Consider the following 16,588-nt stretch of genomic DNA (forward strand, 5'->3'; position numbering starts at 1 on the left):
CAATGGCTCACGGCTTTAGCTTCGCACAGATCAGCCACTTCTTTGGTCTTTTTCTCGTTTCTGGTAGAGTTTCATCGAGATAGAGGTACTGAATGAAGAGGGATACTCTATTCTACGCATCCTGTATTGCTACAGCCTCCAACAACATATCTTACTTGCATTCTGCAACGATTTTGACACACACTATCGCATGTTTGCATACATTCTTAGGGGTGGTGAATGGTACCTAGAAAATCGTGGATCTCGGAAATTCTTGATCCGATCTCGGAATCTCGGAAGCTTTTGTTACGAGTCACGAAGTCTCGTTTTTCATGTGCTTCTTTCGGTCTCGGAGTCTCGCATTTTTTTCGCAAGGTCACGGAGTCTCGGATTTGCTTTTTTAGCAGAGGTTCTCCGGCAAAAGTTATCGCGTTAAGCGAGCAGCGTCAGTGTTGCTGCATATCGTTTACACAAACGGCAGCAAATACGGAACTTTTATTTCTCTTATTATATTCACTCAGCCCCCGCGCATGCTCATTTGATCAGGTTTCCGCTGACAATAACCATGCGCACGCTTTGATGCTGAAATCGCACGAAAACATGGTCGGTGGACTGTATTTTTAGTCGGTTAAGTCAAAGAATTCAAGTAACTCGATTTAGATTTTATAAGTAGTTAGCCTAAGGACGTGCGATAGTAGTCTGGAATATACCGGCTGTCTTAGACGGTGTATTCTAAGCTATTGTAGAATATCGTTTCGCAAAACAAACACAACATTTTACTGTAATGGTCTTTGCAATGAAGGAGCACTACGTCAACTGGAGAACTTCTGGAGGTCGTAGAAAATACAAATGTAGATTTGACCTCTAAATAAGACGTCTTCAAGAAAACGACTAACTGCATACTTACTTTAATTTGCTTTACTTACGTTATGTAGTGTTCTTACCATGTGTTTGGTAATCCAGCGTTTTTGTTCTCCTCGGCCTTTGTGGTAAGAATACAAAAGCAAAAACCGGCACAACGTAGAATGATTTTTTGAAGGTGTATTATATTTCGGCTGGCCAAATATAGTACACCTTCAAAAAATCATTCTACGTTGTGTCGGTTTTTGCTTTTGTATTCTTCATTTTATATGTAAAGCCGATTAGATCACTATTGATTCAACGTATACCAGCAGGATCATCGTTCCGGTTGCTTGCTTAAACATTTTGTGGTAAGTTACTTCGCATTCCTGAGTCGTGCGCCGCGTCGCCTTCTGGAGCAAGCTAAACACTTTACTTTCACAGCAGTTGGCCTACACCTCTTTAGAACCTCTACTTTGATTCGTTCTTGTTAATCTGCACCTCTTTTGTTCTTTGAGCTTCTTTGGGCTAGAAGTATTGTTTGTATTGTTAACCTATTGTTAATTTTTTTTATTTTTTCGTTTGGCCAATTATAAAAAACCTTGTAAACGGTGCAGGTCGCCCCGTTTACAGTGCCTTTGTCTACCCAGGAGTGTAAATGGGTACCTACCAACTGTCGGGGAACTTTAAAAAGTGCTCAGTAGGGATTAACCCTTTGAATACCAAACTTTCGCCAAAAATACCGTTTTTTACCGTTTAGTCAGGTTTTTGGCTGCCATGACGCTAAATAAGCCTATGTTTTGCCAAGATAGGTTTTTTTTTTCAAAAGGAGAGATTTTTCGAGGATTACGTGCAAAATTGAGCAATATTTCAATTCCGGGCATGCGCATAAGCCAAAATTTGGTGCCATTACCCGTTGTCAATTTTGTTTGTTGCCCCTTTCCTTTGTTTTTTTCTCGGCCCTTTTAGTCTGGCTACCTTTTGCGTTGCATGTTCTCTCTGGCTGCCGTGGAAAGTTGGATGTTAATTACGAGCGAAGCCTAGAAATAGACCTTGATCAATCATAGGCATAGTGGACCATTTTACCACCCTTTTTGCACCAAACCTGATAACGCTGTTTTTCGATTTGCGACGTCGGAATGTCGTCGATATCTAAACCTGACAACTGTGCGGATAGGCCTAGCCTAGTTCTACTATGTGCTTATAAAGAATATCTAATGACATTGAAATTGATGACATCACAAGTGGTACAAAGAAAATGACCATCAGTTACGCGTATATGCGTAATTAGGGTTAACATGCGTCGAACTCCTCGTTCTTGCATGTTAAGCCACTTGACACGTGAAGACTTTACTTTTATACCACATTTTACTGACGATATCTGTGTGGAAGCCTCAGTCAGTGGTCGCCCTCTGGAAGTACTGGCACTATTTTTGTCTCTGACTGCCGTTTCTATGGAGGGTTCTTTCCTAGGAATTTGGCTCAATTCCATCACACACTGATGGTAAATAGCTTCATCGATTTCCAGAAGAAAATCATCATCAACATAACTGATAGAGCCCTCAGCTCTTAGCTTACTTATAACTTGATCCAACTTAACCATGCCAGTGAACTCATAGTGAAACAGCAAACAGTCCTCTGAATCTGGAGAATGCTGACCCCCCACTGGAGAGTATATGTGCATTTTTGCTGCATCACAGGCTTGGTATGGTCTCCAATCTTGCACCACTGAAATGGTCAAACTTGTTCCAGCCTAGGTTTTATCCATTTCGCGGTCGAAATTATCGTTTTATTAGGTTACTCACACAGGTGACCTGTGCAAGGAAATAATTTGCCGGCGAATTTGTTCACGCCATGACAGCCGGTCACTATGATCCTTCATTATTCTTTCATTGCGCGGTTAAAATACAAGCCAATACAGTTTTAGAGTAAAAGCCTTACAAACACACAGCAGATGCATATGTAGACCTCCTTAAATCGATACTTACGAATAGTAAGAGCTCTTCAAGATACATCTTTTATAGGTAATGTCTGGAGACACGAGAATAATAATGAATAATCATGTATGAATGATTACAAAGTTAACAATTTACTTACATTTGCGTTTTCGCCGTTTCGTCCTCCACCCTCTCCTCGTCCATAACGCGTTATATCAACCAGTACGGAAGGTCAAACAATATTTAGCAGCTGAAGTTAGATCCCGTAGTAAGCTCGAGAGACTAACGGATGATCGTCGATGAGAAGCTATGAGATGTTTGAAGCTAACTGACCGGAAGTTGATGACAGCGCGTGACCTCGAAAGTAGCGGAAAGTCGGATCGTGATAGGTCGTAAAAAGGTCGAAATGTTAATGCATAACCAAATAGTTAGTGTTTATCTGTGACTGCTATTTTGGTAGTTCAAATAAACTACAAGTTATTGATTGTGTAATAGTTTTGACCACTTCCCTAAACGAGATCCAGTTTCAAGCGACCAAGAGCGCACGAATCTCATGTCTCGGGCACGGAGTTTTGCATTATTAAGGTCTCGGGCTCGGTTTTCTCTGTACTGAGTCTCGGGCTCGGATTTTCCGAAATCGTTGGAGTCTCGGTCTCGAATTTTTAAACAACAGTCTCGGCGTCTCGGCAAGTCTCGGATTTTACCATTCGCCACCCCTATTCTTCTCAGAAACAAAATATTATTATTCCCTAAGTGACGTCAGAAGCCAACTCGTCCCATTCTCCGCTATTCCTCGGTCGTGAACAGGAAAAGGGCAAATTTACAAACTTTAAAGATTCACAGAAAATTAACGAAAATAGCTACAACGATAATTTTTTCACAGTGGTAATCAGGAGAAAAAGAAAATTTATATTAGCGAAACAAATTTGGGGGGAGGGGGTTAGAGGCACTTTAAGGTATCAGTAAGGGGACAATTTACCATTTTGCATAATTTTACTTTTTTAAGCGGTTGGATAAGTCTTAAGGTTAGCAACTCCACGAAAAAATATTATATCTGCCACTAGTTATTACGCGAGAAAGATTTTTTGCATATTAATTACTTAATTGAGAGTTGACAAGTTCTGTCAAATGAATTAATTATAGCCAATTTATACCAAAATATAAATTCCCTGTCACCATCGTATACCGCAAAAAGACCTTCACGGGCTTGCTTACCAATTTTTTAAGCTTTACACCCCTTTACTACAAAATGGGGTTGGTTAAAACGCTCATTGACAGGACCTTTAAGATCAACAACACGTGGTTGGGTTTTCACAATGATATTCAGAATTTGTTTACTAGTTTGCGTAAAAATCTCTATCCCGATCATGTACTAGACGTGTTACTCCACCGTTATGTCACGAGAGCAGTAGTAGGGAACGACACACGGCCTTCAACAGGTGTCGAGAAACAGAAGTTGCCCAAGCACTACTTCAAGATCCCCTACATCGGGCATTTTTTGGGTGTTGCACAACAAAGGGTGCACAAGCTAATCAATCGATTCTGCAAACCCATCGACATCAAATTTGTTTATTCTACCTTTAAAATTAAGAACTTGTTCAACGTGAAAGATCCTCTCCCTGACAGGCTCCGTACGCGCATCGTGTACAAATTTTCTTGTGCAAGCTGTAATGTTTGTTACGTTGGCGAAACAAGCCGACATTTCTCCACACGCGTGCACGAGCACTTGTCATCGGACAGATCTTCTCACGTTTATAAGCATTTGCAGGCTTCAGAGTCGTGCCCTACCCCTTGTAACTTAGACTGCTTCAAGATCAAAGACTCTGCACCAACCAAGTACCAAGTTAAGCTTAAGGAGTCTATGTACATCAAGTGGGAAAAGCCTGACCTTAATCAACAGGTCAAACCCATCAATTTGACGCTTTCCCTATAGCTGCACGCGCACGCGCATCTTTTTATTTCCGTTAACTTCGAAATTTATCTAGCGTATTGTTTTCCAACGCAATGTAACGTATGATTTGTAACAGGGACGTTTTAAATCACTGTAAACTTTCATAACCGTCACACTGACGATGACGGATGTACCGTCGAAACATGCTTATGGAAATTAAAAAAGTCGTATTATTTTTCAAAATATAAATTATAGTTAATGTCTAACCATACACCCCAGGAGAGAGAATAAATCAGGTCACTTCTGGTCACGGATCACTTCCCACATATGAGTTACTCATGTCGGATGATCCCGCTCAGCCAATCAGCATCTACCATGCACGTGAAATCTTGCACTGTATAATCACATGCTCAGCCGTGCACAACACAGTTCTTGCACTTTCTCATTCGCAGAACCAAAATTTCCCTCCCACTCTTCCCTGTTTTATCACTCTCTCTATGAAATGAGACAAGTAAATATGTGTTCCTTGAAATACAATTAGCTCTGGTACCTGTATTAGAATACAAAGGTATTGCAGTGAGAACTAAGGTTTAAATAGTAACTCCAAATAACGACTTTATAAAGTTTGACAATGAAATTATACCATAATAATAAACCAGGTAGCAGGTTGCTTGGGGGGATTATCATCCCCTCTTGAGGATTACCACCTCGTACTGAGTACCCTGGGGGATTATCACCCCCAGGGTGATCCTTACACCCCTAGGAAAAAGTGACCTAGAATTCTTCATTGGAGTGCTTCATCCCCTACCCCTTTTCCCCACAAATGTTCTGGTTGTGTTGTTTGTTTATATATAATCATAGTAAGGGTTATGGGTTAGGAACATTAACGAGGCAAGAAGTCACATGACATCAAGATCATGCTGAGTTGACACGCGATTCGCGCGCCATAATCAGTGCCGGATGTCTTCGAAGAAGAAAAAGCGATCTTGCCCGTTTTCATCGGCTGAATGAAGGCCAAAGAAGGTGAAAAACACTGTCGACAAAGAGTGGGCCGCTAAATAAGCGGAAAACGACAAAGGGTCGTTTTACAATCAAGACAAATTGCAGGATGAACTCGACAACGATCGCGATCAGGAAGCCAGCGGGCAAGCCGAAATGAGCGCAAGCCGCGCTGAAATACTGTTGCAAGAAACTGTCGAAGCAGAGGAGATTGACGAAGAGAAGTGGACGAAGTTGAAAGGCAGATCGATTGTACAAAATTAGAATCAGCAGTGCAACATTTTTTTTTTGTTACCCAGCTATTGTCATTTCTTCCAGCATCCTCGCCTTTGCATCAACATTTGTCGACGAAGTCCCGTTTACGACGTTCGCTCCGGCGTTTCCCTTTGTGCACTTGCATTTTCTCGGGGACCCTCTACGGGTCTTCGGCATTTTAACTGACATGGTCATAATTTTGAAGATTAGTCAACCGATACGTAAAATTTCGAACGCTAATATAGTAAATCAAAAGATAATTTCACGTTTACTAACTTTGGGATTCTAACTTCACACATGAAAAAGCGGTTTATTCAATGGTCAATGATTTACCGCGCGCCGTCGGGGAAATTTGTACCTGTTCCATGTTAACTGTCACAGTCCTTTTGTTAGGCAGAAAGTTGATTCCTCTGCGATGTCTCCCTTGGTGTGATAATCTCATAACACTTGGATGCAGCCGAATTTTATTTTTTCTCTGTTTCTCGAAAGTAAAAAATAGGCGAGTTGTACGTACATTTCGAATTCCAGGTCGGCAGCCACTGGACCAAATTGGCTGAAATTCGGAGAGAATTTTGTCAGAACGATCGCCGACAAAATCGTGTCTGCAAATTCTATTATTCTTTTCATAAAAAGTTATGCCTTTCTTTTGCGGGCAGTCCTATTTTTTCCCCTTTTCTAACTTTATCCTCTTGTAAAACAATAACAAACGCATGCGCCAAAAATCTGATACACGCTTTTTGAGGTCAATGTGTGAAGAAACGGACACCATGTTAATCGTTTTATCCGACCTAAATTTAGCGGGCGTATACCTTGATTTATGGGTTCGTGAAGCTTTGTAAACATATTCACATTTTCGAAACACGGTAAATGTTTACCGTTTTGAACAGGTCGGGTCATAATCTGCAGTTACTAAGCTTCCAGTAAATATACGGTTTACATGGGTTTTTGATAAAACCACCAACGCCAGAGCGGACCGCGCGCGGATGGTCAAATGGGTTACACTGATACCTTAATACACCAAAAGATAATTCTCTGTATGATCATTTAATTTGATTTGACTGCCGCTGACCTCTTCTCAATCTCCACGCAGCTGTATTAGGGTGGCATTTTGAATTTTTTTCAATTTCAAATTAAGTCCTCATTTTCTCGTAAAAATAATTTTTATTTTATTTTCTGGACGTGGAAAACAATTAATTTTCCGGGGAAAATGCCACTATAAAATGCTCGAATAATGCTTAGTGCTTTTGCCTCACTAAAATGCTCGAAAAAATGCTAGCGTAATGTACAAAAGCATAAATTTTACCCCCGATTTCTTGGACTAGCTGATTTGTCAAACCAATTTATTGTTTCCCTAGGAGGGTCGAAACGTCGTTTTTTTAATTTTTTTTTTAACGTTAACTTTTATAGTGACCTTTACAGTATATTATTATACCAGTTTAAGCCAAGAAATGCATTTAGAAGCCAGAAAACGTCCAAAATCTCAAAGACTCGTGGTGTTCAATTTCGGGCTAATAGCTTAATTTGAATATTATTTTTGTCGACGGCTTTGCAGTCCAGTTTTTCCTTCTAATTTTGTTTTTCTATGAGCCAATTAACTTGAGCAACGCCAAAACTGACTGATGGTGTTCTTGACCGCTTTCCTCACTTCCCTCATTTTCCAACAGTACAGAAATGGGTTTAATGATGAATTGAAGTAAACCAGGGATAGCGTCACAGCCCAAGTGAGGGCAAGAGATGGTGAAGCTGATCCCGATATAGCAAACATAGTAACCACTATGATATGAGGCAGATAACACGCCACCAATGTCAGCTGCACCCACAATACACTGGACACAGTCTTTCTGTATCGTGCTAAATTAAGCACAGCCTTTCCTTGGTTCGGTTGTCCTTGTTGAATATGATCTTGCACTGAAACTTGATGTTGACGAAGTGAACTATAGATTTTCGCGTAACAGAAGACTGAGGTTAGCATACACATTGCCACTGCTATGCCGGTGAATGCTGCAGTGATGCGTAGACCGTAGAAGAATGTCATTGAAATGGCAGCGTTTGAAAGCGAAAAACTAACCACAAGGATCCATACTCTCTTCAAAGTTACCACTTGTCTGTATCGTAGTCCCAGCAACAGAGCGAGAAGTCTGTCAACGCTTATTGCAGTCAGTGTGAACAAAGACAGGCCACCTAAAAATGCACCTATAGTAATTGAAAGGATTCCTACAAGGTGACAGCGTTTGAATTGTTCCGAAGGCATCAAATAGATTACGTGAAGAGGCTGCGTAACCAGGCCCACGCAAAGATCAGTGCTCGCCAGACAACCTAACAATAGTTTCGATGGCGGGTAGAGAGACGAGGGCTTCTGAAGAGCAACAATAATCAGCATATTTCCAAGAAATGCAATGACGGAAAGAAGAACATTTAACGCAGAGACAAGAATCTTTTGATGTGTGTCAACAATATCCGCCTTGCAAAATAAGTCTCCTATCGTCACGAGGGTTTGATCTTTAGTTGAGTTCCCCATTTCTTTCTAGATCATGCTGATTCTGTCAAAAGCAGTGACAGGAGTCAATCGAAAATGCAAGTCTTGTCCCAGCTGTCCTAGACCTCTTCCATGAAAAACGCCTCCAAATTGCGTGAACGTTTACCTAGTTCAATCTTTTTAGAGCTTTTTCCTGCTTATGCAAAACAAGAACAAAAAATAAAGCTTTAGCCCGATTGAAAGGTTTACTAAAGACAAAAGATATTGTCACTCTTTTGGTTAAGGTTATAGTGGAGCTCCGGAGGCCCGAAGGGCCGCCAAGCGGAGCCCCATACTCATATAGGAGAGAAAAGGCAACCCATGAACGGATCTTCTCGTGGTTATCATGGCTAGCGGCATTGCTCGTGGGCGCGTACGAACGACGACGGCGACGGACGGAGTCGCGCAATATGGCGGCCATACTCCAAATAATGGTTGACAGAAACATGCAGCCTTGGTTTACCGTGTACTTCTTTGTTATTGGACATCCATGTTATGATTAATTGACACCTGTCAAAACGAGGTACCCGGTGACCAGAATCACGTGACCATATCGCGGACTCAAGTTTACGGCACATCGAGGTTATGTGTTGTTTTAAGGTTGACCGCTAACCAAGTGCTGGTTTTCGATTGGATCACGGGCTCAAGTTAACTTATTGAAAACTGGACAGGATTGTTCGGAAGTCGGTTAACGCTAACATAGGATTGAAAACTAGTCGAATTATCTTTTTCTCTTATACATATGTTTTTTGTTGCTTAGTTTTGTGTACATGGTGATTATAAAAACCTAAAACAAAAGGCCAAACAATATACAGAAAACCTCACCGCAAAGTTACAAAACTCAGATCAAACTTCTACCTTTTCCTGGGCTTGCTTAATCGGGCTCTGAACAAACCGGCCCAGGAGCTGCGCTTTCAGGCTGGCCTAAATCTATATATTATAATCACCCACGCACGATCTAGATTTCTTTTCTAGATCAAGAAAATGTATTTACTGTTGGTAAAATATTTTAACACTAAGTTCTGTGTATTTTGGAGAACTCTCACGTTTCACATTTAGTTTGAGTAAGTTCTGAGACCAATAGGTGCACTGAATTAGATCACTGAAAAAGATCTAGACAATTGCGAAATTTAAAGGTTAACTATAAATTCATTGTTTCTAGGCTTGGCCCTCGTGGTCGCCGTCTTTATTGCTTAAGTTCTCTATAAATCCTTTGTGTCACTCGTTCAATCGCTGATATCAAGGGTGTTTCAAAATGCAAAAACAAAACTATATTTAAAATACCTGAAACGGTCAAAGAAATTGGAATCTGAGGTGGTCATCGAGGACTTGTGCTGTCCTTCAGTTTTACGTACTGGTGAAGAAGGCAGCCTTCAACATCTGCCTTGATTATTGTAAATTTTCGTGCTACAACGCATGATTCAATACATCTCTGAGTCGATTTGCATGAGGCAATGTAAACATGGCTCCTGAGGTGTCAGTTAATGAAAGAAATATAGAACAGCTGCCTTGTGATTACATATCAAACCTTTGAATTATACCAAACTTTAATTAGTGAGATGTTGGACTTCCCGTTGAGTAATGCTTATTTTTTTTTTCCCCAGAAATTTCAAGAATTCGTTCCAGGAATTTCTCCGACTAGGACTTAATTCTTTCAAGAATTTTATAACAACTCTAAAGAATATGTCTATTTGCAGCAGAATTTTCCGGCCATCGAGGACTTGTGCTGTAGTTAAATTTTCTGTACGAGTGAAAAATACAACACTCGACATCTGCCTTGATTATTGTAAACTTTCTTTGACAAACGCATGATTCAATCTTTCCCCAAGTCGATTTGCATGAAGCAATGTAAACATGACGACTGGCGTATCGTTGTATTTTGATTGCTCTTAAAAGAGATAGAGATCAACTACTTTCTGATTAAATATTAGAGCTTTGAATTATTCCAAACTAAACTTCAATCCCGTTGGCACGTTGTGAGTTGTTTGACTTCCCACTGAGTAAAAAAATGCTTAATTTTATTTTGCCAAGATTATCAAATATTCTTCTCTAGGAATTTTTCCGACATGAAGAACGTTTGGGTTATGTTTATTAACAGCAGACGCTTGAGTAATCAGGATCTTGATTGATCAACCAACTTGTCCAAAATGCATCTAATCATAAATCAGATAAAACGTTGGCTGTATAGTCTGTTTTTAATAAATAATAAATAAATAAATATTTATATAGCGCCTATCCATGCCTGCTCTAGGCGCTGTACAATTCGCCAAAATGAGCTGTACTAATCTTAATAATTAAAAATGTGCATTTAAGAAAGTAATAGAAAGTAAAAATCGCTAAGAATAATAAGTTTTCTTAAAAAGATGAGTTTTGAGTTTAGATTTAAAAGAACTTAGATTGTCACATGAGTGGATAGAAAAAGGTAGACTGTTCAAGAGTTCAGGAGCGGAAACAGCAAAAGCTCGAGAACCATACGTCTTCAGGTGAAAATTCGTGGGGTTAAGAAGTAATAAGTGTGATGATCGGAGGATTCTGGAAGGTTGGTAGTACGCTACTAGATCTTGAATGTAGACAGGAGATTGTTGATGAAGAGCCTTAAAGGTAAGTAACATAATCTTGAATTTAATGCGTTCAGAAACAGGAAGCCAGTGTAATTCTTTCAGTATTGGATTGATGTGGTCCTACTTTCGGGAACAGGTGATAAGTCGGGCAGCGGCGTTCTGAACAGACTGGAGCTTTTTTAAAGCACACTTCGGTACATTGTACAAAAGAGAGTTGCAGTGGTCGAGTTTGGATGACACAAAAGCATGGACCAGGATCTCGGTGGTTTTCGTAGATAAGAATTTGCTTATCCGGGAGATGTTGCGCATGTTGCTTTTTGTTACGTTTCCGTCAGTAAGCAAGTGGAGGCGAAAGCAATGTATCACTCAAAACGAAATCAATTAAACAAAATGTAAATGGGGTGTTTTGTTTTTCAGCTACTTTACCTCGATTCTCCGAGCAGCTGCATTTTGCAGGAACGTTTCCACCAGTGAAGTGGAAAACATTATAATGAAGTAAATAGAAGTATAGGGGAAAATAGTAACAAAATTAAAGTCTCGAATTTGAAAATAATAAAATAGGATTAAAGAAAAAAGCAAAAAAAAAAGTATTAACTAAATTTTGTTTCTGCTTTAGTTCCATTTTATACATTTACTTCAAAAAAAGAAACAACAACAAAAAACACGCAAGAAAAACCTGTTTTCGACTGTTACGTTCCCTGTCAGCTGAGTTCAGTATGTGTATTACAATGACTACAAGGTACCTCTTTTCAGTAGGCCATATTCGTGACTATAGCTAGGACTGACCCTAAAAAAAGACAATGGGTAAACAAATGGAACCTTTTTGTTTTCAATGACATTCTCCTCGAAAATAGTTCCCATTAATTGCAAGGAAGTTCTACTTCCCATATCGAGATAAAGAAAATGGTCAATTGGGCAAACTTCTCTTAATATATCGTAACCTCTGTATATCTTAAAGTATCTCCTTTTAGCATCTCCTAGGATTTAGAAGAGCTTTAATAAAGACGAAGTTCATTTTCTAGAAAGTGCTGTTCATGAGTCGATAGCTTGGACATTTACGTTTATACCTTTCACCTTTCACGAGAGGCTATATATTGTCGAACTCAATATCAGTTTCCATTATTGATACCACATTTGTAATTTGTGTAAAAGTCAATTCTAATTTCCTAAAAGAAGGCTCGTTTTAACTCTACATTTCCGTTCCTCTGTAACAGTTCTTATAATAAAGTAGGCAAAGTTCCAAACATAGGCAATATAAGCCCTTTTAAACCATTTTGGCAAAAGGCACATAAGACAATTTTTTTTGGCGCTTTAGGTCTGGAAAAGTGAGAAAAAAATTAAATAAGCGAAAAACAAAGCTAAAGCAACATCAGTTGGGATACTTACAAGTTCTTTCAAATTGTACTCCCTAAAGGCTGATGCAATTTTTGGTGAATTTCCAAATACCACTCACAATGTAAATCATAAATTGCACTCGCATACACGTGATTACTTATACCTACAAGAGGCACAAAAATTCAAACTAGAAACTTTCGAACGGAATTTGGGGTCCTTATATGTGTCAACAGCGATCAAGATCAAAGGGGTTATATATCGTCTCCAGAAGTCTTATTTTGTCGTTAAAGACTTTCGGATTGGCTTGAATAAAGTGTGTAATTACAGGTTCCAAATCCGGCCTTGTTATGTATGTTAGAAAGTCATTGTTTCGTATTCTAGTAACTATTACAGGATGTCTTCTATTTAGTGAAGGAAGTTTGGTAATGAACGGAGCTACGTAAGGAAAATGGAAGAAAGGAGAAAGAAAGGAGGAACTAAGTAAGGAAAATGGAGAAAGGAGACCATACAGTAATCACCAGATTTCCGTTGTATTTAACTAGTTCAGTTTTGGTTCGTTTAAGTTCAAACTCACGGGGCACTCGAAAACATTGTTTAGCAAAAGCTCTTTAAACTGCAGTCAAGGTTGAATATGCAATTGACAGCAAGCATCCCTTCTTCTTCTTCTTCTTCTTCTTCTTCTTCTTCTTCTTCTTCTTCTTCTTCTTCTTCTTCTTTTTTCAACTATTGCCTCACGTGTCCGGTAAAATGCCTCCTGTTCTAGGTCTTCATTAACCGGTAGTTATTAATCTACACGATCAATCATATACCCTCAAAAACACGGATTAGAAGTTCCTTGAGAAAAAGGTGAGTGCAAACAACACCACACTGCTGAGTTGTGGTTACGCTTTTTTTTCTTCTAAATCCACTGACAAATCTTCGCGCTGTATTCATCGTCAAAATCAACGTTAACGCTTTTACCTGTTCTGTGATCATCTTGCGGAACATACTGGTGATGGTTGGGGTGAAATCAAACGACAGCTTCGCACCAAATCTAACCTAGCACTCGCCTGTTTAGCCACAACTGACCACGTGGTAGACCCAGTTGTAGAAGGAAGTCCGCCGGATCGAAAAACAAATTGCTGCCAACTAATTTTCGTTAGAGGCCAAAGAGAAAATGCTTAAAAATAAGAGAGCATCTTATACAACAAGTACTGTACTACTTAGCCTCCACTCATGTCCAATACTGTCGAGTAGATTCCATCGGAAAAGAGAACTTTCTATTCGTTGTCGATCGAAAAATCGCATCTCATTAGTAACAACAGACCCGGCGGTCCAACGTTGTCGATTCGTTCACAGGCTATTATAACGAAAGCACTGTGAAAGAGGAGATAAACACATGAATATTCCTCGTTCTACAAACACCAAAGGTAGTATAAACGAAACATTGCATAGTCATTTACGCCGCTATAAGAAAAGCACGGTGAAAGAGTACATGATCACATGGATATTCCTCGTTCTAAAAACACCGGTGAAAGAGGACATAAACACATGAATATTCCTCGTTCTAAAAACACCAAAGGTAGTATAAACGAAACATTGCATAGTCATTTACGTCGCTATAAGAAAAGCACGGTGAAAGAGTACATAAACACATGAATATTCCTCGTTCTAAAAACACCGGTGAAAGAGGACATAAATACATGAATATTCCTCGTTCTAAAAACACCAAAGGTAGTATAAACGAAACATTGCATAGTCATTTACGTCGCTATAAGAAAAGCACGGTGAAAGAGTACATAAACACATGAATATTCCCCGTTCTAAAAACACTGGGGAAAGAGGATATAAATACATGAATATTCCTCGTTCTAAAAACACCAAAGGTAGTATAAACGAAACATTCCATGGTCATTTAAGCACGGTGAAAGAGGACATAAACAGATGCGTTTTGCATGGTCATTTACGCCGCTAACATATCCGTAGTATATCGCAAAAATACTCTTATCGAGGAATCAATGATTGGCAATCGACAAAACGCCGCTATAACAAAAGCACAGTGGAAAAGGACAAAAAGATATGAATATTCCTCGTTCTACAAACACCAAAGTTAGTATAAAGCCAAACATAACAAGTTTTCTATCGCAATAACTCTACCGTGAACCGACCGATGACAACGTATGACAATCGGAATAAAATTCTGGTACGTTTCGAATTTTTTGTCTACATTAGCGCGAAAAATTTCGCTAATAGAAAGCATGCACAACACTCTGCATGAACGTGAACAATGACTTTGTATTTTGTCACAGTGCAAGCGCGCGCTTATGGCGAAGCTGCACACATTCCTGGCGCACACGAGAAAAATCGCGGTCTGTGGTGCGTGATTGAGACGCATTTTAAGGTGTCAGTATATCACAATTGACCACCTCACGTTAATATGTTTCGTGGCGGGGCTTTAAAAATAAACTGCAATAAAGTGAACATTTTCTGAAAGCTAAATAAATGAAGAATTTGATTACGTTTTTTTCTTTTTTTGAAAACATAAAAGTTTTCTAAATTTTGCGCAGCGAAGCGATATTTACCCTTTCTTTTTTTTTCTAGTTCGTTTATAGCCACGATTATCGCCGCAACGTGTTTAACATCGCAAATGATTCGTTACACATTGCCTTTCAAAAGGGTGTCTTCGATTTCTCAAAGATCGCTTCGTTTTCTTTTTATACCACCCTAAAGTTTGATGTTCCAAAGCTTGTGATATCCTTTAAGAAACAAAGCCATAAGTTTTTAACGAGGTCGAAATTCAAAAGTCTGAGACACCCTTTTGTAGGGCAGCTATTTGGGAACATCTACTCGACAGTATTGGACAACCCTCGTGACAGTACAATGCAACAATGCATAAATCTCAATTACTCAGGACTAGACACAGCTACGTCTTGGGGACCCATTTTCTGATTGTGGTTATCCGGCATGTTGACAAAAAAATAGAATTAAATTCCCTATTTTCAATTAAGTGCAAGCTTTAGTAATAATGCATGCATGGTCAACCATTTATCTAGCGCTGATGTTGCATTTCGTTTTCAAATTTACATGGAGAAGTTTGTAGTGTGAAAATATTAAAAATAATACGAAATGTTTTCAAATTTATCGGATTTGTGTGCACAGGGTCTAAAACACGTATTCTATCGTTCATTTGGGGGAGGGGGGGCACTCCCTTATCGAAAGGACAGGGATGCTAATTGGAAGTGTTAAAAGAAACCCTTAATTATGTGAGCCGCCGATTAATGGTTTAATAAGTTACAGTAGAAATAGTATTTATAAGAAAATTATTAATTTCAATTGGTTCTGCTCGTAGCATTTGTACGGTAATTATAACTGGAGGGCAATCAGGTGGGTGTCTAATTACAAATATCAAATTACAAATTCTGTAACTGGATACCTGTATTTGGACTCCTATGTCATTAATGTGTCAATCATGTTCACTTAAATGGGATCTCTCCTGCTGTATTCCTACTGTTAATTGGCTCAAAATTTCATATCAGTGCAATTACTATTACTAATAGTAATAGTGTAATAGTGCATTCAACAACAAAACGAGGAAAACAAATTCACTTAATTTCTCATTTTATTCTTTAATTAAATTTACGAATAAGGGACCGTTCATTTTTTATGAGGTAGGGGGGGCTGGTGGGATTTGGGGGGGGGGCCATGCGAAAAAAAATGGCTTTCGAGGGGGGGCCATCCCAAAAAAATAAGGGGAAAAGGGGGGGTCACGTGAAATATTTTAGTAAAACTTTAAAATGGCATCATGTTTGAATATCAAAAAAATTGCTGTAGAATAAACATAGAAGGCAGGATACAAATTTATTACAAACTTTCCTTCTGCTTTAAAAAAACGTTTGGCGACAAAAAGCATTTGTAGCTACTGAAAAGAAGTATTTAACACTGTTATTTTCGAATGCAACTTTCACTGGCACTCATCTTCATCTCCGCTGTCGTCGAGTTCTTCGTCGCCGCTTGTGCTGCTATGGGAGTCTCTTTCACCAATGCTGCAAGAAGCAGCAATGCTTTCCGTCAGAGTGTACTCTTCAGGGTACATGAAGGTGTAAACATTATCTCTGACTTCCCGCTCAAGGTTGGTGGTGATTCTACTTCTTGCAACATTGGTGAAATAATTCCCTTCCAAGAGCTGTGCGATGTATGGCCCATCTCTTCTAAATATCGACGTGGCAACATCCTCAACTTTAAGACACTCTTCCGGGACGGCCGTTCTAGGAGGGTACACAAGGCATTGTGGAAGATC

At 39.3% G+C, this 16,588-nt stretch overlaps 2 protein-coding genes across 2 annotated transcripts in view; both read right to left on the minus strand.

Annotated features, from left to right (window-relative positions):
* Window positions 1–16,588, minus strand: part of LOC149095962 (uncharacterized) — a 302,109-nt gene that overhangs the window by 28,956 nt on the left and 256,565 nt on the right. The window lies entirely within an intron of this gene.
* LOC110064304 (melanocyte-stimulating hormone receptor-like) lies at window positions 7,060–9,828 on the minus strand. The gene is made up of 2 exons (XM_020771340.2): window positions 9,701–9,828; window positions 7,060–8,570 (listed from the first exon to the last, which is right to left on the minus strand). Exon 2 carries the CDS (start codon window positions 8,417–8,419, stop codon window positions 7,493–7,495), a length of 927 nt encoding a protein of 308 aa, XP_020626999.1. The 5' UTR covers window positions 8,420–8,570; window positions 9,701–9,828; the 3' UTR covers window positions 7,060–7,492.

The sequence above is a fragment of the Orbicella faveolata genome, unplaced genomic scaffold, assembly GCF_042242905.1.
Source record: "Orbicella faveolata isolate gen_17 unplaced genomic scaffold, um_ofav_v1 contig_48, whole genome shotgun sequence".
NCBI lineage: Eukaryota > Metazoa > Cnidaria > Anthozoa > Scleractinia > Merulinidae > Orbicella > Orbicella faveolata.